Source organism: Neoarius graeffei, chromosome 28 (assembly GCF_027579695.1).
Source record: "Neoarius graeffei isolate fNeoGra1 chromosome 28, fNeoGra1.pri, whole genome shotgun sequence".
NCBI classification, from domain to species: domain Eukaryota; kingdom Metazoa; phylum Chordata; class Actinopteri; order Siluriformes; family Ariidae; genus Neoarius; species Neoarius graeffei.
Genome location: NC_083596.1, coordinates 21,446,913 through 21,473,124, shown reverse-complemented (window position 1 = coordinate 21,473,124; position 26,212 = coordinate 21,446,913). Strand labels below are relative to the sequence as shown.

General features: G+C 41.4%; 1 protein-coding gene across 5 annotated transcripts in view; it reads right to left on the bottom strand.

Annotated features, from left to right (window-relative positions):
- phldb1a (pleckstrin homology-like domain, family B, member 1a) overlaps positions 1-26,212 on the bottom strand; it is a 123,215-nt gene that overhangs the window by 75,195 nt on the left and 21,808 nt on the right. For all 5 annotated transcript variants that reach the window (XR_009651906.1, XM_060913190.1, XM_060913189.1 and 2 more), the window contains exons 2-4: positions 15,908-16,009; positions 13,756-13,879; positions 4,037-4,207 (exon numbers count right to left, since the gene is read on the bottom strand). Coding sequence is in view for 4 of the 5 variants with exons in the window: in XM_060913189.1 (XP_060769172.1) it covers positions 4,037-4,207; positions 13,756-13,879; positions 15,908-16,009 (397 nt within the window). In the remaining variant the exon portion in view is untranslated. The remainder of the gene's footprint in view (positions 1-4,036; positions 4,208-13,755; positions 13,880-15,907; positions 16,010-26,212) is intronic.

Here is a 26,212-nt window from a genome sequence, read left to right as displayed (position 1 = left end):
ACCTGCCAAGGACCTAAGCCCCAGCCGGTATAGCTCATAGGCTCGGACGAAAAGTCTAGCATGTCAGAATTTTTTTTTTTGTATTTTCTTGCCTAGTTTGAGGATTCCTATGACGTGTTCTTTGACAGCTACGATTGAAAATTTCTTAACCCAGCCCCCGATGATACGCAAAGACATGAATGATGATTGGTTGGGATCAAACATGTAGTGTCGCCAGTCTCCTGACCAAGAAGCAGCAAGAATTTATGGCACTATGATTGCCTAATCTGATATGGTGACCATCGTGAAAGACAAAAATATCATGTAGTCCGATTCCAACATAAGAGCTCTTTACTCTTATGCCATTCATGCTTGGGCATTATATTGTGGAGTTCTGTGTGGAATTTTATAGGTTCTCCATGGGTTCATGTGGGTTTCGTCTGGATTCTCTGGTTTCATCCAGAGGTGGACAGTAACGAAGTACATGTACTTGAGTACTGTACTTACGTACACTTTGAGTATCTGTACTTTACTTGAGTATTATTTTTTTGGCAACTTATGACTTTAACTTCACTACATTTGAAAGACAAATATCGTACTTTTCACTCCACTACATTTCTATCAAGGTCCTCGTTACTCGTTACTATGAAGCAGCTTTGAAAGTGGATTTTTTTTTCTAAAACGTGATTGTTTTTTTTCACAGGTGACACTGAGACAGCCGATCAGTAATCACTAGGGTCACGTCACGTCCATAAACTGTATAAAATCAAGTTCAATGATTCCTCAGCAGCGTTATTTAACACGATCAGTTGATGGCAGAATGGAAGGAGGCGGTTTTTCTGGAGAACGCACGCACTCATGGCCCATGAACCCATGTTTCAGTTTTCTGAAAGGAATAAAGATTCGTTTCGTTTTAAATGTTTGCTTTGTTTGCCGAAAACGAACCACATCACGGCCTACAAAATCTCTCCGTCCAACCTGCGGAAGCATATTGAGGTTATAAACATTTTATTCCAAGAGAAAGCTTGCAGCGAAGTTGTCTGTGCTTTTAGAGCTAGCGATAATGTTGAAATAGCTATGCAGTCTGGTTAGTCAAATGACTTTCTATGGATTTGCCCGCCAAGTTGCCGTCGCCTTGTCCACGGCTAACGATAACACATAGCTAGTTAACTTGGACGCTGTTAGTTAGCATGTAAAAACAGAGTCACGCTAACATGAATAACATTAACTTATCTGAAGTCCTTTGAGAAATGTTTTAGCATAATTTTGCCAAATAAGCAAAATGTAGAAATCTTTCTTTTCTAGTAGCGTTAGGTACCCAATATGATTTTGAGTTTGAAAAGAGTTTGCTAGAATGTCAGGTGGAGCTTCACTCACTAGCTAGCTTAACATTAAACCACCATGATGGCACAGCATGCGTTCATTTCGTGAATTCAGAAAATAATCCAGTCGGTTGCTTCAGAGGCATGAGGTATTATAAGCGTTGTGGCAATAATACAACAAAGCGTTGACAGAAAATGTACTTTTAATACTTAAGTATTTTTAAAAGCAAGTACTTTAACTTAAGTAAAAATTTGACTGGACAACTTTCACTTGTATCGGAGTAACATTTAACCAGTGGGATCTGTACTTTGACTTAAGTAATGAAGTTGGGTACTTTGTCCACCTCTAGTTTCATCCTACTGTCCAAAAACATGCAGGTAGGCAGACTGACTATGGTAAATTGCCTATTTGTATGAAAGTGTGTGTGCATGGTTTGCAATGGACTTGCGTCCCATCTGGGATGAATTGTCCTGCCTTGAGTCCAGCATTCCAGGGATAGGCTCCAGATCTACAGTGACCCTGACCAGGATAAAATGGCTACTGAAGAATGAATGAATGAATGAATGAATGAATGAATGAAATGTGGCCATCTTGACTATACCTTTATTAGAAATTATACAAGAACTATGATCAGACACGTAATCATGTTCATTAATTATTCATTGTGCACCAAGGAACTTACTTGGTACTTTAAATGTTGTACAATTGTATTTCCATAAAATCAAAACTGGTGTCCTGGGTCAATTGTAAACATAGCACATGGTTTAAGAAAATAGAAGTTATTCGATGGCAGAAGGCCATTATACCAGACTTCATCTATAATTTCTGGCATTTGTTTCTCACCATATAACCACTATTGATGTGACAGGAGCACACATTTGTCTCTACAAGCCTAGTACAGAGAAATTCATGTATGAAATACTCATCAATTTTCCTGATGCAAGAATTTTACAAATTCCAAGTGAGGCTTTTTTACAACATGCTGTTATATCTAAACTTCAACTGTATCTCGATAGATGCTAGATATACTTAACAGTTATTCCACAAAATTGAGTCATTTATGAGCTGATAGCCGACGAGGCGCGTATCGTCAAGTTGGCTATAAGCCATGTAAGACGAGATTGAGTGGAATAACTGTTTTATTCTATCCATATTCACTGGATTTTGAGAAACAGAGCATTATTATTGTTATTTTTTGCAAATTTGATAAATAAGAACTTTATACAAAACGTCCGTACAAACAAACCGGCGAAATTACAGCAGCAATTTGTGAAAAATGCAAAAATAACAATGCTTGAAAAAAAAAAGATACGTTCTCACCATCTCATCTCATCTCATTATCTCTAGCCGCTTTATCCTTCTACAGGGTCGCAGGCAAGCTGGAGCCTATCCCAGCTGACTACGGGCGAAAGGTGGGGTACACCCTGGACAAGTCGCCAGGTCATCACAGGGCTGACACATAGACACAGACAACCATTCACACTCACACCTACGGTCAATTTAGAGTCACCAGTTAACCTAACCTGCATGTCTTTGGACTGTGGGGGAAACCGGAGCACCCGGAGGAAACCCACGCAGACACGGGGAGAACATGCAAACTCCACACAGAAAGGCCCTTGCCAGCCACGGGGATCGAACCCAGAACCTTCTTGCTGTGAGGCGACAGCGCTAACCACTACACCACCGTGCCGCCTCGGTTGTGTTTTCAAGTAGAGTTTTTATTTCAGCCTCGGTTGGTTCAGCGACACGCTCTGCCATTTTGTTTTTCTAGCCAATATCCTAGTAGCAGAGCATGCGATTGCTCTTATCCAGTGAATGTGGATAGAATAATAAACAATTATATTGTTCTAAATTCAGCAGGCTTAAACGGTCATGCAGAATATAAGGTCACTTGTAGTGAAGGTCACGTTCAAAGGAAGTTCAAGCACAGTGCACACCACTATCGTGACAATTCAATCTCTGTTGAAGAATACTGAGGCTGGAAATGGCATTGTTCATCTCAGTGTCTATTTGTCTCCGAGCTGACATTTGAGTCATGAAAGTTTGCCTCATATTATATTTATCTGACTGATTTTATTGATTTACCTCTGGATTAAAAATCCATGTAAAGTGAAAGACCTGTACAATTTGCATGCCAACTTTCCTGATGGATTAAAGTCATTATGTTTACAGTTGGGGCGGCACGGTGGTGTACTGGTTAGCGCTGTCGCCTCACAGCAAGAAGGTCCAGGTTCGAGCCCCGTGGCCGACAAGGGCCTTTCTGTGCGGAGTTTGCATGTTGTCCGCGTGGGTTTCCTCCGGGTGCTCCGGTTTCCCCCACAGTCCAAAGACATTCAGGTTAGGTTAACTGGTGACTCTAAATTGACCGTAGGTGTGAATGTGAGTATGAATGGTTGTCTGTGTCTATGTGTCAGCCCTGTGATGACCTGGCGACTTGTCCAGGGTGTACCCCGCCTTTCGCCCGTAGTCAGCTGGGATAGGCTCCAGCTTGCCTGCGACCCTGTAGAACAGGATAAAGCGGCTACAGATAATGAGATGAGATGTTGACAGTTGTATATCTATAGTCAACATATATTGTTTGAAAAACTGCATTCTTTCATTCTGAGAAAAAAAAAAGCTCAAGATGTGAAGGGATTATGAGATTTGGCCATGTGTAGCTGAAGGCAAAACTCATAGGAAACATCAGGAATATATTTTCACGGATTTTTCTCCAAACCATCCAACATATGTGTACCTTGAGACAGTCGTACAGGCTTTGTGACTGCCAGGCCATCCATGGAGCACGGATTGCCACAGGGGAAGAGGGTGATGGTTCCTGCCTGGTTTTCAATGTAACAGTGCAGGGCTGCCACTCCTGGACCCTGGATATTGATGTCAGTGTTTCCATGACCAAGAGTTGTTTTCCCTGCATTCAGAAAAAAGGTATAGTTTTGTCACTGCTTATTCAGCCAAACACACACACACACACACACACACACACACACACACACACACACACACACACACATATTTCTGAAAAACTTGTTAATGTAAATCTAATATAATGCCATCAAATATTAGTTCAGTGTCCTGTTGCATCTTTTTGATTCTCTCCTTTAACTCATCTTAAAGGAGATACGCAGAACCATGGCCTCATTTTTTGTTTATAAATGCCTTGAGACCTCAAGAACAGCACAGGAATAGTTTTAAGCATTAACAATAAATCTAATATAGTAATTTTTACGATTAAAACGATTCATACAGGTAGCGGTCTGAGTGAATGACCTTGACATCTGTGACATCACAGCAGGAAGTCTATCGGTCTCATCACCATTTCCGCTATACTAAAACACAGAGCTGACTGCAACTCCGATCCTTCATTTTGAGCTCATTTATCGCCATGCCACATAGATGTGTTGCTGGTGGGTGCAGCAACACGACAGAAGGTGAATTTATGTTGCATTCATGGCCCAAGAATGTTCAAGCTGCAAAGATTTGGACGTGTTTTGTGAGAAATTCACGGATTGGGCGGCTATGAAGTGGTCTCTCCTCTGCTCTGCGCATTTTATTGAGGACTCGTATGAAACCTCTGATCTGTTGAGGAGCGTTGGCTATAAGCCCGTATTGAAAGAGGGTGCAGTAGGATTAAATTAAAGGAAAAGAAAACTACAAGAAAAGGAAAGTAAGTTCAGTTGCACCAGTTCTCCCAGAGTGTGAGCCGAGCAGTAATGGTGGAGTACTCAGTATGGAGAAAATGGAGAATGAGTGGACCAGTCATCAGATTTCTCTGCTGGATATGCTTCCCCCTGCACTGGATATGCTTGCCTCAGCAGCAATATCTCGCCCTTACGTGGAAGAAGCGAATGAACAAACAACTAAAAGTCAGATTGTTTCAAAACAATCGGCCACAAGCTCGGCCTTCAAGAAGCGAGAACACAGACAGGTAAGATGCGACTCTCATTTGGTTACATAACAACACTCATTGTTTACCTGCATTTAGATTAATACATGTAACTTGTATTGTGTGTTTAAGTTACCAGTATAAGATTATTTAATTTGCTTCAGAATATGATAGCCTCAGTTCATCTGATTATTTAATTAGCCTTGTATGTTTTATCAGTGAAAATGCATGCATGGACATGTATGTTGCATAAGTTATAACACCTATCCTGTTTTAATGAGAGTCACATGAGACCGCCAGTTCAATTCCATCCAATCCTCTAGACGACTTTGTTCTCTGGCTTTATTTCGTAAAGTGGGGGCCTCCGTGTTACTATTGGATTCACTTTCCGATGGTTCGAACTGATACAGTCCTATGTGTATAGCAGTAGCATGTACACACACTCCAATTTCAGGACTATCACAGTCAGATGTATTACTATCTGAGGAATCCAAAGAATCTCCAATAAATCTGAATGAAGAGGCCATTGCAACCACTCTCGCCTGCCGAGTCTGGCTTTGGTCTATAGCACCAGTTACCGCTGTGACGTCACGCACTCAGGGCTGGCTGGCTCAGCGGGGCAGCTCGAATGCCAACTTTGCGGTCGATTTTAACTCTCAAAAATATATATATTTATTATTCCCAATTATGCAGCATACAAGAGTCAAGGATGGAGATACTATCCACTCAGAAATGTATTTAAAAATAAAGGTTCTGCGTATCTCCTTTAATGAGAATGTTCCCCTCCTTTCTCTGATGCTTAGCCATCCTAACCAGTGTCTATACAAATATAAATGTGTGTTAAAGAAGGAAAAACTAATTTAATTTGCATACTTGTTCACTCACATTGTTGTATATGGTAGAATACTGTAGCAATAGGCCTAAAGGGCGTTTGGGAGTTGTGTGTGTGTGTGTGGGTAGGTATTTCATCTTGGAGAAGCATTTAATTAACTTGTAAATGAAAAAAAAAAAAAAACATGTATGTTTTTTTTCAATTAGTGACACTGTATATTCTCAATTACTATCCATACTGTGCCCTTATGTAGATAAAATGCTTTAGGCAGAGGGGTTTTTACCTGATTTTGTACATCTCAGCTCCACTCCTCAGAGCTCTCACAATTTCAAGTGAATTTTTATGTATATCCCTGAACATGAATATAATTTCAAATTGTCATACCAGTCAATCAAACTGTTTAATTTGTACATGATGGGTCTAATTGAAACGTGTTACTGCCAAAAATGCAATCACGCGTTTTATACACTGTTAACTGACGTGAGTTTCAGAAAGTAGGTCATTCCAGCCATTAGGGAAGATTATAATGAAAAAATGGAGATACAAAGCATAAAAGGGATTCTTATGACAGGTTTCAACTGTCCTTATTTAATAAGAAGAATTAGATTTGGCTGGCTGTGTGATGTTTTTTTGGTTCACCTGCTGACGTGGATTTTTTAAAAGTAACGTTGAATTGTTTTTGTTAATGTCTATTCATTCATGTCACAGCTGTTGAAAGTCAGTGTGCTATTTCTGTTTTAAGGAAATTGCGCACTGGCACGCCACAGTGAACGCATGTCCAAAATTGTTTTCTTTGCAGCATAAACTGCACTAAAGACCTAAAAATGCATGACTGGCCACTCACTATAATATAACAATAATATAAAAATGAGAAACAGAGAGGAGTCAGGTCAGTTAAGAGTCAGGTCATGGCCCTATAATTTTCCCTGCAGTTCTAAAAAGAGTGTATTAAATCTCACAGGTCTCCTGTCAAGATGTTGACATCTCTGCACTTACCCTCTTCAAACTTCAACAGGAATCTTTAGAGGACTGTTTTTATTTGCGATTTAAATTACAAATTTGTCTGGGTGACATTTGTATTATTCTCATCATAAATGTTTTTGGGCGGCACGGTGGTGTAGTGGTTAGTACTGTCGCCTCACAGCAAGAAGGTCCGGGTTCGAGCCCCGGGGCCGGCGAGGGCCTTTCTGTGTGGAGTTTGCATGTTCTCCCCGTGTCCGCGTGGGTTTCCTCCGGGTGCTCCGGTTTCCCCCACAGTCCAAAGACATGCAGGTTAGGTTAACTGGTGACTCTAAATTGACCGTAGGTGTGAATGTGAGTGTGAATGGTTGTCTGTGTCTATGTGTCAGCCCTGTGATGACCTGGCGACTTGTCCAGGGTGTACCCTGCCTTTCGCCCGTAGTCAGCTGGGATAGGCTCCAGCTTGCCTGCGACCCTGTAGAACAGGATAAAGCGGCTAGAGATAATGACATGAGATAAATGTTTTTGCGGATTCAGTATTACAGATTATTATACATACAGGACACTTTTTCAATGGAATAAAAACGTATTCTAGTGGGTTTCATTCATTTGCTTGGATAGCATGCAATACTGTTAGCATAATGCTTATCCTATGTCTATTACGTCACTCTATCCAATGGAGAATGAATGTTGAATATGGTTTACAGTCCTCTCAATAACTGCCGGCAACCAGCGATTTTGCCGCCTACAAACGCTCCACTGCCGGCTACTCACAGTGGTTTTTCAAAGAATTTAAATTCATAAGTTTTTACTTCATAAAAATAAAATTTTGCATTCAGGATCACTCAGAATTCACCATTTAACATCTACATTTTCAAAATTTTCCGGGGGAGGACCCCCCTCTTTTTTACACATCGCAGCGGCGGCTAACGCCACCGCTGCTCAGCATGGATCCCAGACGTCCGCTATTTAGCGGAATTCCGCTATTTTTCTAGCCAAAGTGTTTTTTTTTTTAAATCTCTTGTATATCCGTTAAAAATATGTTTGTTTAAGTAAAATGACCAGCAGAATATGTTCTGATTTGGTTTGCTTGTTTAGCGATGTTTTCGTCGTCTTTGTTTGTTATCATTTGACATTCGGGAACACTCGGAAGTTAAATTGATGTAAATACTGCGAGACTGTGCGCGATAGAATGAGAAAACAATATGGCTGCGCCCATTTGCTAGAAAACGTGTTTTAACTCCGTGCTTTTGTTTCTAATGCGTTGAACTTAATTCAATATGTCGTGGAAAAAAGATATCCTCCATAAAAGAGATAGCGGAACAGTGTCTGGGTTAGATGCGGGGATCAAGAATTCATGGAATTGGTCCTGGTTGGAAAAACAGGTTGAAAAAGCAGAAGCGAAGATCAGAGAAACAAAAGCAGAGAAAACTGGAGGAAAGATCACAGAATGCGCCCCAGAAAAGAGCATTAAACTCCTCTGCAGTGAAACCTTTCAAAAAGAGAAAGGTTTAAATCAAATATCTCCAATATTTGCTGTACATATGTATATATCTAATATTACTGAATCATTGATTTCTGCTCATATTCATGATTTTTGAAAAATGAATGTGGCTTATATTAGACTAGTATTGACATTAACTCGAAACAAAAAAATAAACAAATGAGATGAACTATGGATACTATTGTTATATTATAACAAAATCAGTGGAATATTTAGGCAAGTATATTCTTCAAAGCTACATTTTCGTCTAATTTTTATAAATAACAATTTTTTTTGCCACTTATGTCATAGATTACAAAATATGGCATCAAACAGATACACATTATTGTTAAATTCTGTTGCTTTTCTATGTTAAATCTATGTAAAAAACGTGTTCTATAGCATCTTTAAATGTTAAAATCTCAACTGCTTCAGGGGGCTTTGCCCCCTGTACCCCCAGCAGGGGTGCTGCCTCTGCACCCCGCAAAGGGCTTGCAGCCCCCTTGACCCATGCTGATAGTTTCTTACATTCCTCTATTTTTTTCAATTACTGCTGGGATCCCTGGCTCAGCTTACGCTTAACCTCTGCCTACTACTCTTTCTTACTTGCCCCTTTCTCAGAAATATATTGAGAGGGCTGGGTTTACGATATTGCATGGTTGTCAAGACAACACGACGGCACACGTCGGAGCTGATGCAAATATCCGGTACAGGGTTGCAGGCGAGCTGGAGCCTATCCTAGCTGACTATGGGCGAGAGGCGGGGTACACCCTGGACAAGTCAGCAGGTCATCGCAGGGCTGACACATAGACACAGACAACCATTCACACACCTTCACATTCATACCTACGGTCAATTTAGAGCCACCAATTGGCCTAACCTGCATGTCTTTGGACTGTAGGGGAAACCGGAAGGCCCCCGTCGGCCACTGGGCTTGAACCCAGAACCTTCTTGCTGTGAGGCGACAGTGCTAACCACTACACCACCATGCTGCCCCGATGCAAATATTCAATGAGAAAGCGTTCTGCTGAAGCATTTCTTTGTTCGTCATCGGCACCCGCAGTAAACTGTCACAGTGAATTGAAAATGCCATAAGATATGTATTGCATATAAAACGTCCGTGCTAGTGAGCGACTGTGACAATTTGTAAACAAACATGGCCACCAGCTTTGCTGCAATAAATACGGAAGATTTTGAGAAAATTTTGAAAGAGAAAGATGTGTTGAACACCTGAAAGGCTACCAAAACTTAATTAGATATTCTTCACACATATTTACAAGAGAAAAACATACCAACGGACATCGAAAAACTGGACAAGAGAGCAATAGCTGAAATATTGTCAAAGTTCTACTTGGAGGTGAGGAACCGTGACAGAGGCTTTTATAAGAGGACTTCACTCGTGAGTATTCATGCAGGCATTAATCGTCATTGGAAAGATACATACAATGGCCAAATAGACATCATTAAAGACACCGAATGAAATGTATAATTGTTCCAATGAATGTATAATAATAATAATAATATAGCGCTGTCGCCTCACAGCAAGAAGGTCCAGGTTCGAGCCCCGTGGCCGGCGAGGGCCTTTCTGTGCGGAGTTTGCATGTTCTCCCCGTGTCCACGTGGGTTTCCTCCGGGTGCTCCGGTTTCCCCCACAGTCCAAAGACATGCAGGTTAGGTTAACTGGTGACTCTAAATTGACCGTAGGTGTGAATGTGAGTGTGAATGGTTGTCTGTGTCTATGTGTCAGCCCTGTGATGACCTGGCAACTTGTCCAGGGTGTACCCCGCCTTTCGCCCGTAGTCAGCTGGGATAGGCTCCAGCTTGCCTGCGACCCTGTAGAACAGGATAAAGCGGCTAGAGATAATGAGATGAGATGAATAATAATAATAATAATAATAATAATAATAATAATATTGGCTGGCTTTTTTTCATGGTATATCCATGGGCGCAGATAGAGGGGGGGACGGGGGGGATTCGTCCCACCCAGATTTAAATTCACCTCGTTCGGTCCCCCCCCCACTTATAGGGAGGAAAAAACATCTACGCTGTCTTTCTTTGCATAAGGCAAACCTCACGGAAAAATCAAAAGACTAATTACCATTCTGTTTATTGAGGTGCACAGCAGTACATACATAGTTGCAACTGCGCAGACTGCACAGGTTGCGAGCTCGAGCTTGGTTGCTATGGTTACCCACAACAAGTTTGACAGGCATATCGGGGACAGCTCCTCCTAGTTCAGGACCCCAACACGGCATGATGAAGGGTGCCAAAAGGCAGAAAACGATTGCATCGGGGTTTTTTTTTAAAAAAAAAACGACTGTAAGTAAACTGTGCCTTACTTTATCATATCACCTTGCAATTTTTTGATAGTCTGTTCAAAGTAATGTCGTAGTGAAAGTAAAATCATACGGCATAGAGATGCCTTTCTGGTAGCCTCCTTCTTTCGGTGGTAGCCTGTAGATACAGTGCTCAGAAGGCAGTTTTAATGTTTAATCTGGCGTTCCCTGCCATAATTTCAGCGAGCATATTGTTTCATAAGAAAACTTTGCGAAGAGTTGTTGACTGACTGCCGCTCACGCAACACACAGGCATAGTTAGAAAGTCAGGATGCACTGGTTTACACTTTACACACACACACACGTAGCCCAGCCTCTCGCTATGTTTAACAGTTGGAACTTAGCGGTTTTAAAACTAGTTTTGCAGTTTTGCAATTTCTGTGCGTGATGATAATGTGTAAACTTTGGATTTCCATAGGCTATGTTAAAATGTTATCATTGTCCTGGCCTGCAGGTAGTTCCTGCTGATGGCAGTGAGGGAGGTGAAATAACATGTATACACACTACCGTTCAAAAGTTTGGGGTCACCCAGACAATTTTGTGTTTTCCATGAAAAGTCACACTTTTATTTACCACCATAAGTTGTAAAATGAATAGAAAATATAGTCAAGACATTTTTCTGGCCATTTTGAGCATTTAATCGACCCCACAAATGTGATGCTCCAGAAACTCAATCTGCTCAAAGGAAGGTCAGTTTTATAGCTTCTCTAAAGAGCTCAACTGTTTTCAGCTGTGCTAACATGATTGTACAAGGGTTTTCTAATCATCCATTAGCCTTCTGAGGCAATGAGCAAACACATTGTACCATTAGAACACTGGAGTGAGAGTTGCTGGAAATGGGCCTCTATACACCTATGGAGATATTGCACCAAAAACCACACATTTGCAGCTAGAATAGTCATTTACCACATTAGCAATGTATAGAGTGTATTTCTGATTAGTTTAAAGTCATCTTCATTGAAAAGAACAGTGCTTTTCTTTCAAAAATAAGGACATTTCAAAGTGACCCCAAACTTTTGAACGGTAGTGTGTGTGTGTGTATATATATATATATGAGTGATTCCTGATGACCTGGCGACTTGTCCAGGGTGTACCCCGCCTTTCGCCCGTAGTCAGCTGGGATAAGCTCCAGCTTGCCTGCGACCCTGTAGAACAGGATAAAGCGGCTAGAGATAATGAGATGAGATGAGATGAGTGATTCCACGCTTATGGGTACTGAAATGGGGACATGAACTTACTGAAATGGGGACATGAACTTCATTCTCATCTCATTATCTCTAGCCGCTTTATCCTTCTACAGGGTCGCAGGCAAGCTGGAGCCTATCCCAGCTGACTACGGGCGAAAGGCGGGGTACACCCTGGACAAGTCACCAGGTCATCACAGGGCTGACACATAGACACAGACAACCATTCACACTCACATTCACACCTACGGTCAATTTAGAGTCACCAGTTAACCTAACCTGCATGTCTTTGGACTGTGGGGGAAACCGGAGCACCCGGAGGAAACCCACGCGGACACGGGGAGAACATGCAAACTCCGCACAGAAAGGCCCTCGCCGGCCCCGGGGCTTGAACCCAGGACCTTCTTGCTGTGAGGCGACAGCGCTAACCACTACACCACCGTGCCGCCCGGGACATGAACTTATTCACCTAAAACCATTTCTTTTTTTGCCATCAGGTCACAAAACATGTAATCTTTAATGAATGATATGTTAAAAGATAACTTTAATTTTCTGAGATGTAATAAAAACATATTTATATGCCAAAGTCAAGCCTATGAGTTCCAAAATGATGTCTGTTACATTACTTCTGTTACGATTGTCCATCTCGCGTCTGTTACAAATTAATTACAATCTAGCTATATACCATGTTAATCTTATTGAAAGAATGCGTATGTTTATTCTACTACACATGTTTATTAATTATATTTGCTAAAACATCACCTTCCTATGTTTCAAAAAGTAATTCTACATTGTTAAAATTGAGAATATATATGCCCACAACACTTCTGTTACGTTCTGACTTTGGCATATAAATATGTTTTTATTACATCTCAGAAAATTAAAGTTATCTTTTAACATATCATTCATTAAAGATTACATGTTTTGTGACCTGATGGTAAAAAAAAGAAATGGTTTTAGGTGAATTTTTAAAAATAAGTTCATGTCCCCATTTCAGTACCCATAAGCGTGGAATCACTCATATATATATATATATACAAAATGGAATCATTTGCTGACAGCTCAGTCCCCCCCAGTTCAAAAATCCTATCTGCGCCCCTGGGTATATCAGATATGTTCCATTCAGCTAGCATGATCTTGAACTCGTCTTTGGCTCATTCAGTATCATGCTAGCCGAATGGAATATATCTGATATACCATGACAAAAAGCCAGCCAATATTATTTAAATATGAAATAGCAAGTCAGTTCAGCAGAGTGTTACTTTTACTCCCGTTCCAGTGTCAGGAGAGGGAAAATTCTCTATTTGTCATTGTTTGAGTGATGATATACTACATAGCTGAGCTAAGAATACAGCAAAGAACATGTCATGCTGCTCTGCTAGACCTTCTACAATTAACTGCTCACACATCCTACAGTGCAAGGGCACACACACACACACACACACACAAGCTCTTGCTCTCGGGTAACTTCCAGCTCATGTCAGACTTGGCTGTTTGCCATGTGGAGCCATTAACAATGATGGGACTGCAGGTACGTGAGGAAAGCTGCTGAATTCAGCAAAAATGATCAATATCAGTATATTACCCTTCCTAACTGAATGAACATTTCTCATTGCTTAATCTAGTTAGATTCTCCCCCAACAGTACAGACGCAGACGGTATAACAGCCTCAAGCCAAAACGAATGTAATGTTGACATTGTGACAATAATGACAGAAAAATGCATTGTATTGACTTGGGGGGGGGGGGGGGGGAGGGGGGGGGGGGAAGGTACCTAACCTTCTGGTATGGGTAATAGTGTGATGGCTGTGCTCAGACGTCCACTTCCCAAACTGACCAGATGTGGACGCTCTGCTTGGACTTTGAGAGTTTTGCCTGTCTCAATCAGGTCCAGTGGAGTACCCTTGGCAACATAGACAAATGGAAAGAAAAAAAAACATATCAATGTTTACAATTCAAACAATATTAATTCCAGTATCTTTCTGTTACACAGTAATGCACATACACCATGTTCACTGTTGGCCAATTATGTTCTCCAGTCACAAAGGTCCCCAAAGTGACCTGCCCTCTCTTGAATGATTGCTCATAGTGCTCCAAACCCGATTATACTGACTCAATTAGAGTCATATAGTAAAGCAGGGCTGGGCTAAAAGGCTAATGGAGCTAACCAGGTTTATCTCCATCAGGTATGGCTATGTATGCCGGGAGGCTAAGAGGATTGAATCTGTAAGATAAAAGATGACAGACTGAACAGACTCAAAGTCAAATCCAGAGGTTCTCAAGGGCGACACGGAAAGACTTCGTGCAAAGAAAAGATTTTTTTTTTGGGGGGGGGGGGGGGGGGGGCAACAGAATGAATCATGAGGTATAAGTTGATAAATGCTGGTATGACTTTGGTAACAAATTTGGAAAAATAGGGCAAGTCACAGATTCCTTTTAGAAGAATATGCTCATAGTTTTGGGTTATAAATTTCTCCTCAGTTTCTGTACTTCCTCTTAATGGAAGTGTGGAGAAGGCCACTGCTGGAAATTTCTCTTCAGCCCCAGTGCCCTGCTTTGTGCTGGAATAATTTGTCATGCAGTATGAAAGAGCTTAGTGTGTTGAATTAGACAGCATATTCCACTCCACATTAAATTGCGCCCAGTGAGTCGATTAAACAGATCAATCCGAGCTTTTTAGAACATTCTCTCTTTATTAAAACACATCTGAGCTAAAAGAACAAAACGACACCTGAGATGCCATTTTTACCTGCCCTTGCTAGTCAGGTCCTGATTTGAACCTTTATTTTAAAAAATAAATGAATAAACAGCATTTCACTATGCAAGCTCGGAATCGGAATGCTGAAAGGCCACAGTGGTTTGTTTTAGTCTCCATATCTTCCCCCGTCATCTACTAACACTGGGGCCATAAATAATAGTGTTTAATGACCTCTATTGTAACGTGACATTTCTTTCACCGGGCATATTGTGGCTAACCTTAATGTATTTAAGAGCTTAAACTGAGCTTGATGCGGTTTTGTGTGTGACAGAGTTTGTTGGTTTAATGGCTTGGCTTGGATTATGTTTATTTTGGAAACATCCAATAAATGGGCTGAACAGAAAAGCGTCTTTTCAGAAATTGGGTTAAGACAGGAACTTTCAGTACAGGATTTTGCTTGAATTAATATTTACCTACAAAGATCTTGGCATAGGGTGACACGATGTAGTGGTTAGCGCTGTCTCCTCACAGCAAGAAGGTCCTGGGTTCGAGCCCAGTGGCCGATGGGGACCTTTCTGTGTGGAGTTTGCATGTTCTCCCCGTGTCTGCATGGGTTTCCTCCGGGTGCTCCGGTTTCCCTCACAGTCCAAAGACATGCAGGTTAGGCTAATTGGTGGCTCTAAATTGACCGTAGGTGTGAATGGTTGTTTGTCTCTATGTGTCAGCCCTGTGATAACCTGGCGACTTGTCCAGGGTGTACCCCACCTCTCGCCCATAGTCAACTGGGATAGGCTCCGGCTTGCCTGCGACCCTGTAGAACAGGATAAGCGGCTACAGATGATGGATGGATGTTTTCTGACTGTAGCTTTAACCCTTGTTCATTTGCCAGCAACTGCTGTCTCACCTGGTTCGAGCCCAGTGGCCGATGGGGGCCTTTCTGTGTGGAGTTTGCATGTTCTCCCCGTGTCTGCGTGGGTTTCTTCCGGGTGCTCCGGTTTCCCCCACAGTCCAAAGACATGCAGGTTAGGTTAATTGGTGGCTCTAAATTGACCGTAGGTGTGAATGTGAGTGTGAATGGTTGTTTGTCTCTATGTGTCAGCCCTGCGATGATCTGGTGACTTGTCCAGGGTGTACCCTGCCTCTTGCCCATAGTCAGCTGGGATAGGCCCCAGCTTGCCTGCGACCCTGCACAGGATAAGCACAGGATAATGGATGGAATGGATGCTGTCTCACCTGTAGCACCTGATGGGTCTGGCGGCCATGATCAAGAACGTTCCTATTCAGGGTGTCCATGTCTTCTGGGTTACTGATCACTTCATCACAGTCATTGAGGTCCTGTTTTTAATATGGATGAAAAAAATGAATGCAGTTTGGTGTTGGTGCCATGTACACTTACTTCCCATATGAAAACTTGCATATTTATTTCAAGACACATGGAGTGGTGAGAAAATCTCCTGTTTCTCTACAATGACTCATTGTTATCCATTTGTATGCAGTTAGACGCTAGACTAAACATGAAAGACCACTCGGAATAATTACAATCCCCTTAAGTAATTAGGTCTTTGATCATGTTTTTATTGCGTTATTAAATTACATGTCACACAGTTAGCTGCTTGTTTCAGACTCATATTAGCATATCTAACACACAAACAAGAAAAAATAAATAACCCAATGTTTAGGACAGATTTTTGCATGCAATTTCAATGTTATGCACAGTATGAGTCAGAATGACTCCTCTTAAATGCACACACTTGGAACAGATGCTGCTGATTATCTTTGGTGCAGACATTTGAGTATAAATAGTCATGTATAGCCCTCAGGGCAGTACATAGTTCAGCAAACATGTCACAACAGATTAGTCATTTTGGGAAATCAGTTGACTATAATGACCTCTGCGTCAAACGAATGTCTAGAATCAAGATTTGGGGCCATCGCATTTAGATGAAATTCATTTTAGGTTGGAAACAGGAGCGATCATGGGCATTTAAAATAAGACGATAGCAGTTCTTAGAATAAGAACAGTGCAAAACACTCGAACGCAAGACTCTACAATGCATAGTGAGGACAGCTGAGAGGATTATAGGGGCCTCCCTTCCCTCCATCCACACTGTTAGAAATAGGGGATACGATAGGAGTCCATTTCTGTCCCCCAAGGTACAATCTACACTAATGCACCCCCTAGGGCTCAATATTGGATTTCAAGGTAACTATGTGTACTTTTTTAGGGTCAAACAGGTACATACAGTGGTGCTTGAAAGTTTGTGAACCCTTTAGAATTTTCTATATTTCTGCATAAATATGACCTAAACCATCATCAGATTTTCACACAAGTCCTAAAAGTAGATAAAGAGAACCCAGTTAAACAAATGAGACAAAAATATTATACTTGGTCATTTATTTATTGAGGAAAATGATCCAATATTACATATCTGTGAGTGGCAAAAGTATGTGAACCTCTAGGATTAGCAGTTAATTTGAAGGTGAAATTAGTCAGGTGTTTTCAATCAATGGGATGACAATCAGGTGTGAGTGGGCACCCTGTTTTATTTAAAGAACAGGGATCTATCAAAGTCTGATCTTCACAACACATGTTTGTGGAAGTGTATCATGGTACAAACAAAGGAGATTTCTGAGGACGTCAGAGAAAGCATTGTTGATGCTCATTAGGCTGGAAAAGGTTACAAAACCATCTCTAAAGAGTTTGGACTCCACCAATCCACAGTCAGACAGACTGTGTACAAATGGAGGAAATTCAAAACCATTGTTACCCTCCCCAGGAGTGGTCGACCAACAAAGATCACTCCAAGAGCAAGGCGTGTAATAGTCGGCGAGGTCACAGAGGACCCCAGGGTAACTTCTAAGCAACTGAAGGCCTCTATCACATTGGCTAATGTTCAAGAGTCCACCATCAGGAGAACACTGAACAACAATGATGTGCATGGCAGGGTTACAAGGAGAAAGAACATTGCTGCTCGTCTGCAGTTTGCTAAAGATCACGTGGACAAGCCAGAAGGCTATTGGAAAAATGTTTTGTGGACGGATGAGACCAAAATAGAACTTTTTGGTTTAAATGAGGAGTGTTATGTTTGGAGAAAGGAAAACACTGCATTCCAGCATAAGAACCTTATCCCATCTGTGAAACATGGTGGTGGTAGTATCATGGTTTGGGCCTGTTTTGCTGCATCTGGGCCAGGACGGCTTGCCATCATTGATGGAACAATGAATTCTGAATTATACCAACAAATTCTAAAGGAAAATGTCAGGACATCTGTCCATGAACTGAATCTCAAGAGAAGGTGGGTCATGCAGCAACACCCTAAGCACACGAGTCGTTCTACCAAAGAATAGTTAAAGAAGAATAAAGTTAATGTTTTGGAATGGCCAAGTCAAAGTCTTGACCTTAATCCACTCAAAATGTTGTGGAAAGACCTGAAGCGAGCAGTTCATGTGAGGAAACCCACCAACATCCCAGAGTTGAAGCTGTTCTGTACGGAGGAACGGGCTAAAATTCCTCCAAGCCGGTGTGCAGGACTGATCAACAGTTACCGGAAACGTTTAGTTGCAGTTATTGCTGCACAAAGGGGTCACACCAGATACTGAAAGCAAAGCTTCACATACTTTTGCCACTCACAGATATGTAATATTGGATTATTTTCCTCAATAAATAAATGACCAAGTATAATATTTTTGTCTCATTTGTTTAACTGGGTTCTCTTTATCTACTTTTAGGACTTGTGTGAAAATCTGATGATGTTTTAGGTCATATTTATTCAGAAATATAGAAAATTCTAAAGGGTTCACAAACTTTCAAGCACCACTGTATATGTTCCCAACCAGTATATAAAAGGTACAAATAAGTACCTTAGAGGGTACTGTCCAAGTGACAAATCAGTGTACCCCTAATGGTACATCAATGTACTTTGTTTCTGTTTTCTGAGAGTCCAGGATCTCTTCCAGGCATGGTGTGTACACAGAGCCTCTGCCGTTGTGAAGGACCCCTCTCACCCTTCCCACAGTCTGTTTGATCCTATGCCATCAGGTAGGTGGTTCTGCAGCATCAGGACCCACACTGCAAGGTTCTGAAACAGCTTCTTCTCCCAATCGGTCAGAGCCCTGAACACCCTGGTGTCACCCATCACCTCACTCCTCCTATAACAACCTGCTTCCCCATCCCACACCACACACAAAACACACAATGGACATCCCAAGCGTGTGTACTGTACACCGTCACTCTAAAATGGACAATGGACCCTCAGTACACAAACTGCACAATGGAAATTAAACACACAAACTGCACAAGGTCACTTTAAATTGTGCACTAGCACTTTATTCTCTACCTCTCTACCTCATCGCACCCGCCTTCATAGTTCTGCTGCTTTTTATGTTATGTCAGACTGTCTTATCTGCACTGCCTTGCAATTCATTTTATGTCATGACGTGTCATGTTAGGTTGTGGTATGTTGTGTTATCTCATCTCATCTCATTATCTCTAGCCGCTTTATCCTTCTACAGGGTCGCAGGCAAGCTGGAGCCTATCCCAGCTGACTACGGGCGAAAGGCGGGGTACACCCTGGACAAGTCGCCAGGTCATCACAGGGCTGACACATAGACACAGACAACCATTCACACTCACATTCACACCTACGGTCAATTTAGAGTCACCAGTTAACCTAACCTGCATGTCTTTGGACTGTGGGGGAAACCGGAGCACCCGGAGGAAACCCACGCGGACACAGGGAGAACATGCAAACTCCACACAGAAAGGCCCTCGCCGGCCCCGGGGCTCGAACCCGGACCTTCTTGCTGTGAGGCGACAGCGCTAACCACTACACCACCGTGCCGCCCATGTTGTGTTATGTCATGTTATATTAGGCTGAGTTATATCAGGTTGTGTATGTTAGGTTATTTTATGTTGTGTTATGTGATATTTGCACAGCTCTTACCAGCTCTCGCAGTATTTAATGTTTACTGGTTTATCGTGATATTTGTTGTTTGCACTGTCTATGCACCTTGGCCCATAAGAAAATGACATTTCGTTCTTCTGTATACTATGTATGTGGAACAATGTCAATAAAGTAAAGTTGTGTTGAGTTGAAATATGGATCAAGAAGAGAATGTGTTACCTGAGGCAACGTTTTAACAATAATGTTCAAAGGGCTACATGATGGTCTCATAAGCCTTTCATTACAACTGATATAAACCTTCGCAGACGCTTATAAATTCCATGAGGTGTCAACTTTCATCACTTCATCTAATACTTCTCAACATGGGCGTTGCAACTGCAGGGAATGCGAGTGTTGTAACACCCCCACTTTTGCTGAAACACGGTTCTAATGCCCACATTTTTTGTGGGATTAAGCGAAACTAAAATCTGCAAAAGATTACTCCAGAGTAGGAGTTCTGTATCGGTTACACACACATACCAGCTAACATTTGCATGCAGCTAGAAGATCTCATCTCATCTCATTATCTCTAGCCACTTTATCCTGTTCTACAGGGTCGCAGGCAAGCTGGAGCCTATCCCAGCTGACTACGGGCGAAAGGCGGGGTACACCCTGGACAAGTCGCCAGGTCATCACAGGGCTGACACATAGACACAGACAACCATTCACACTCACATTCACACCTACGGTCAATTTAGAGTCACCAGTTAACCTAACCTGCATGTCTTTGGACTGTGGGGGAAACCAGAGCACCCGGAGGAAACCCACGCGGACACGGGGAGAACATGCAAACTCCACACAGAAAGGCCCTCGCCGGCCACGGGGCTCGAACCCGGACCTTCTTGCTGTGAGGCGACAGCGCTAACCACTACACCACCATACCACCTGGCAAATAACATATTTTTCAGGTAGCACTTTGCAAATGAATATTCATGAGGAAAGGCAGTTCTTGAGCCATGAGTGGAGATACTCTGATGAGGAGGCGGCGACATAATTCTAATGAGCTCCGCTTGTGACATAGAAAGCGGAGCTAAATCTGAACGGCTTGTAAAGCACGTTTTCTGAAACAGACAGCTCAGACGAAACTGACTGGGTGTCTTATTTCAGAGTTTGTGGGTAGGTCAGGACTCCAGATACCAAAATGTAAGTGCACAAGCACTGAAAAAGTGAATTTTTCATAATATACAGTATCTCCTTTAAATCATTATGATTTTTTAAAATTATTTTTATTTTTTAAAATTGATTTTCTCTGAAGGGGTGGGACAGTGGTGTAGTGGTTAGCGCTGTCGCCTCACAGCAAGAAGGTCCTGGGTTCGAGCCCAGCAGCTGGCGAGGGCCTTTCTGTGTGGAGTTTGCACGTTCTCCCCGTGTCCGCGTGGGTTTCCTCCGGGTGCTCCGGTTTCCCCCACAGTCCAAAGACATGCAGGTTAGGTTAACTGGTGACTCTAAATTGACCGTAGGTGTGAATGGTTATCTGTGTCTATGTGTCAGCCCTGTGATGACCTGGCGACTTGTCCAGGGTGTACCCCGCCTCTCACCCGTAGTCAGCTGGGATAGGTTCCAGCTTGCCTGCGACCCTGTAGAACAGGATAAAGCGGCTAGAGATAATGAGATGAGATGTTATTTACCAGCTGGGAGGTCTGTATCGTGAAATACCGTGACCGAGGTCTTGAAAGTACTGAGCGAGGCCCTCTGGGCCGAGATCAGTATTTAAGGCCGAGGTCACGGTATTTCACCATACGGACCGACCTTAAGCTGGAAAATAATATATTTACTTTTTTCTTTACCAAATTCTAACAGAAAACGAGAGCGCCCGAAAGGGAAAACCGAGCCGAGCTGCCATTTTGAATCCTCATTCACGGCTGTAATGCAAATTGCTTCCTCCTCGGTATACAAGTGCACTTCCATGGCAGGAAAAAAACTACATTTTGCCGCCTATGTAGTCCCCTATTTATACAAATAGGAGCCATTCAGGATTCAGCCATGTTTTTGCTTGGCGTTAGCAATTTAGAGGTTTTTAGCTTTCTCCTGAAATGTTTTCTTTTATTTCTTCTTCCTCAGGGTAGTAAAACTCACTTTCGCTGTGAACACTGTCGTTATCTCTATCCATGCTGTAAAATTAATGCTATTCTCCTGAGAAATGCTGGCAAAAATTTATAAGATTTTTGATAAAAATCTTATAAATAAATCTTATAAAAAAGATAAATGTTGACAAAAATTGCTACTATGTTTGTTGTTGTTGTGAACGAGCAAGTCGCCAGAGGTCCGTAACCGGGGTCCGTATCGTAGGATACGGACCCGCTCGCAAGCCAATCAGAGCGCAGGATTTGCTGAAAACCGCACCGCGAAAAAAACAAATGTTATTATTGAATTGTTGAAAATTAGCCCTGTATGTTTCTCTCAAGCAAGAAAAAGTATATTTAGAAAGTGGTTAATAAATGAACCTCCTAAACGTGTGCTCGGTTCGCAAGTAAACACAGAGCTGCTCCCGGTCTGTTTGGCTTAAATGACGTCATGGCGACAGTCCCCTGGTGGTGAAAGTGCACATAAGTGAGATGTAAACAAACCTTCGGAAATTGGGCAAAACAGTATATTTTAAGCACTTTATTCAATTTTATGGTGGAAATTAGACACCAGGAAGATTGAATTTGCTATTTGGGTTGTTCTTCCCAGGGCTTTTCAAAGTGTGGGGGGCGCCCCCCCTGGGGGGGCGCCAGAGTTCTTCGGGGGGGGGGGGCGCAACGTGAGGAGCCTTTACCAGAGACAAAATGGATCGATTTAGTACCTAAAGCTACATTGAGTGAGGAGACAGAGTTTGGGCCAAGCAAAAAAAACAGAGCCTCCAGGATGTTGCAATTTGCAACTTCAGCGCAAATTCAACCAACCCCCGCGAATTCAGGGCGGTGTTACAATTATATCCAATCACCGCAACTTTCCCGCAAATTTGACCAATCGTTGGCGTCGTCTTGAGGTGACGTCGACAAACTACCTTCCGCCTTACTTCCGTGTTTACATTCAAGAGAAGCAGCATGCGCGCAGTGTTGCAAGATTGGGCGGTTTTAAGTGCATTTTGGCGGGTTTTGAACATATTTTGGTCTGGAAAACGTCAGCAGTATCTGGCAACACTGCATGATGTGTGAGTCAGTGTTTCTGTAGGCTTAAATTCTGTTACTGAAAGTGTGTTATGTTTACAGTGAAGGACTGTGTGCACTTTATTTTTTTTTTTTACTAAATACAAGAAATTAATGGATGCCAACATTTTTGCCAATATGGTATTTTATTTTCCATTGTTTAGGCAGCTTCAGCATCATACTGTGAGATTCTGTTCAAATTGTTTTTTTTCTTCTATGAAGCCTGAGCCATTTATTTTATTAGTTTATAATTATTGTTTAATTTAGTCTTCAGGAGAGACTGCCTGCACACAGTACTAGTATTAATAGTTTTTTTTTCCTTACATGAAAGCTGAGGCATTTATATTATATTTGAAGGTAACTTCATGTTGTGCTGTGAGGTTCTATGCACTTTAACTTTTGAACCAACAGGTGCATTTGGATAAGTAACGCCTATTTTTCTGCATTGTTGTAGTCCTGGTAATCTTTTATATTGGTAAAGTTGTTTATAGGACCATTTCTCAGTGTCTTTGTTTTTTAATCAATAGTTTTTCAGTAATAACTTAATATTTAACATATCACTCAATTTTAATCACAAAAAGAGAAAATCGCAACAATTTCTCGCAACTTTCACTTCCTCCCGCAATGTAATCGCAACAAAAACCTAAAAAACACCGCAACTTTCATCGCAATTTTTTTGGAAAATCCCCCGCAACATCAGACATTTTAGCCCACAACAATCACAAAAAAGGCCCGCAGAATCCTGGGGGACTGGAAAAAGAAGGAAGTATGACCACGATTATTTAAAGTTTGGATTTTCATGGACTGGATCTGAAGATGCTCCACTGCCACAGTGTGTTGTCTGCCAAGGGGTGCTAGCTAACGATGCTATGAGATGTTTAAAATGTGTAAAACAAGATGTTTTAAAAAGCACAGATGTTTAAAATGTGAAAAAGAAAAAAATAAAAATGTGTAAAACAACCATTTTTTAAAAATACGAATGGAACATTAAGTATAGCAACAACAAAAATTGTAGGGGGGGGCACTGTTGTTTATTTGCTCTCTGAGGGGGGGCTGACTCTCCCACACTTTGAAAACCCCTGCTCTAGACAATAAAGTTGATATTCTACATTTCACCTCCGAACGTTGCCTATGACCTTTAAGTCTTGTTATCTTATAGGATATAAAAAGTCTGAAGTCAATACTTGCACGTGCTGATGAATTTAGTATGTTATGATGTGACGCCACATCATACATTAAAACCTAATATTATGTTCATACTATTGATGTAAAGGAAATGTAGAAATTCAGGAAGTTAATTATGATTTTTCAAGAAGAGAATGCTCAGATCCTTTTCTTTTAAAAAGGTGGTTTTGCCCATGACGCTCACGTGGCATACACTATATATACGCCCAAAAGTTTGTGGACACCTGACCATCATACCTCACACATCTCTTATGACTGGTTTGACAACCTGCTGTATAACACTGTTATCATGAGGGTTTTAACAGTAATCACATCAGATTGACAGAGCTATCCATATTCCTTCCAGCCATGACATGCATTTAAGTTTTGTTGTCAAAAGATTTTTATGAAAACTTGTGCCAATATAGGCTGCCAACCTCTCCAGGGTGTACCCTTCCTCTCGTCCAAAGTCAGCTGGGATCGCAATGGATAAGTAATTTAGAAAATGGATGGATGGATGGATGGATGGATGGATGGATGGATGGAATCTTGTGCCAATGTCAAGCTCATCTTCAGAATTTTGTGAGTTGCAACCTGATTAATATTTCATACTTCACCATATCAATGGTTTTTAATCCATTTATTATTAGATGTTATTTACATGCAGCATCCACCATTCCAGTCATTGTGTGATAATATATTAAAATTTACAGTAATACACTACCGTTCAAAAGTTTGGGGTCACTTTGAAATGTCCTTATTTTTGAAAGAAAAGCACTGTTCTTTTCAATGAAGATGACTTTAAACTAATCAGAAATACACTCTATACATTGCTAATGTGGTAAATGACTATTCTAGCTGCAAATGTCTGGTTTTTGGTGCAATATCTCCATAGGTGTATAGAGGCCCATTTCCAGCAACTCTCACTCCAGTGTTCTAATGGTACAATGTGTTTGCTCATTGCCTCAGAAGGCTAATGGATGATTAGAAAACCCTTGTACAATCATGTTAGCACAGCTGAAAACAGTTGAGCTCTTTAGAGAAGCTATAAAACTGACCTTCCTTTGAGCAGATTGAGTTTCTTGAGCATCACATTTGTGGGGTCGATTAAATGCTCAAAATGGCCAGAAAAATGTCTTGACTATATTTTCTATTCATTTTACAACTTATGGTGGTAAATAAAAGTGTGACTTTTCATGGAAAACACAAAATTGTCTGGGTGACCCCAAACTTTTGAACGGTAGTGTATAAAACTGTGATTTGCTTTACAGCTGGCAATATTTTCAGAGTTGCTGTTATAGAAAATGAATCAACATGTCCTGACCAGTAAACAAGATAATCTCGCATGCTTACTGATAACCTCAGGAAAAAGGATGCGGCTGGTCATCTGTCATGTCAGTCAAATTGCCAAAATATGTTCTGACAAAACATACAAGGCTCTCTAGCAAATTTTTAGAGGTTACAGCACTCATCAGTATATTTGGTTAGATGTCTATAGTAGCTATTTTCAGAAGTGGACAGTAACGAAGTACATTTGCTTGAGTACTGTACTTAAGTACACTTTTTGAGTATCTGTACTTTACTTGAGTATTATTTTCTTTGGAAACGTATGACTTTAACTTCACTACATTTGAAAGACAAATATCGTACTTTTCACTCCACTACATTTCTGTCAAGGTCCTCGTTACTCGTTACTATGAAGCAGCTTTGAAAGTGGATGTTTTTTTCTTTTCTTTTCTAAAACGTGATTGTTTTTTTCGCAGGTGACACTGAGACAGCTGATCAGTAATCACTAGGGTCACGTCACATCCATGGACTGGATAAAATAAAGATCAGTGATTTCTCAGCAGCGTTATTTCACACAATGAGTTGATGGCAGAATGGAAGGAGGCGGTTCTTCTGGGGAACGCACGCACTCATGGCCATACCTAGAACCTATGTTTCAGTTTTCTGAAAGGATTAAAGATTCGTTTCGTTTTAAATGTTTGCTTTGTTTGCCGAAAATGAACCACATCACGGCCTACAAAAACTCGCTGTCCGACCTATGGAAGCATATTGAGGTATATAAACGCTTTATTCCAAGAGAAAGCTTGCAGCGAAGTTGTCTGTGCTTTAGAGCTAGCGATAACGTTGCAATAGCTATACAGTCTGGTTAGTCAAATGACTTTCTATGGTATGGATTTGCCTGCCAAGTTGCCGTCGCCTTGTCCCCGGCTAACGTTAACTCATAGCTAGTTAACTTGGACGCTGTTAGTTAGCATGTAAAAACAGAGTTACACTAACATGAATAACGTTAACTT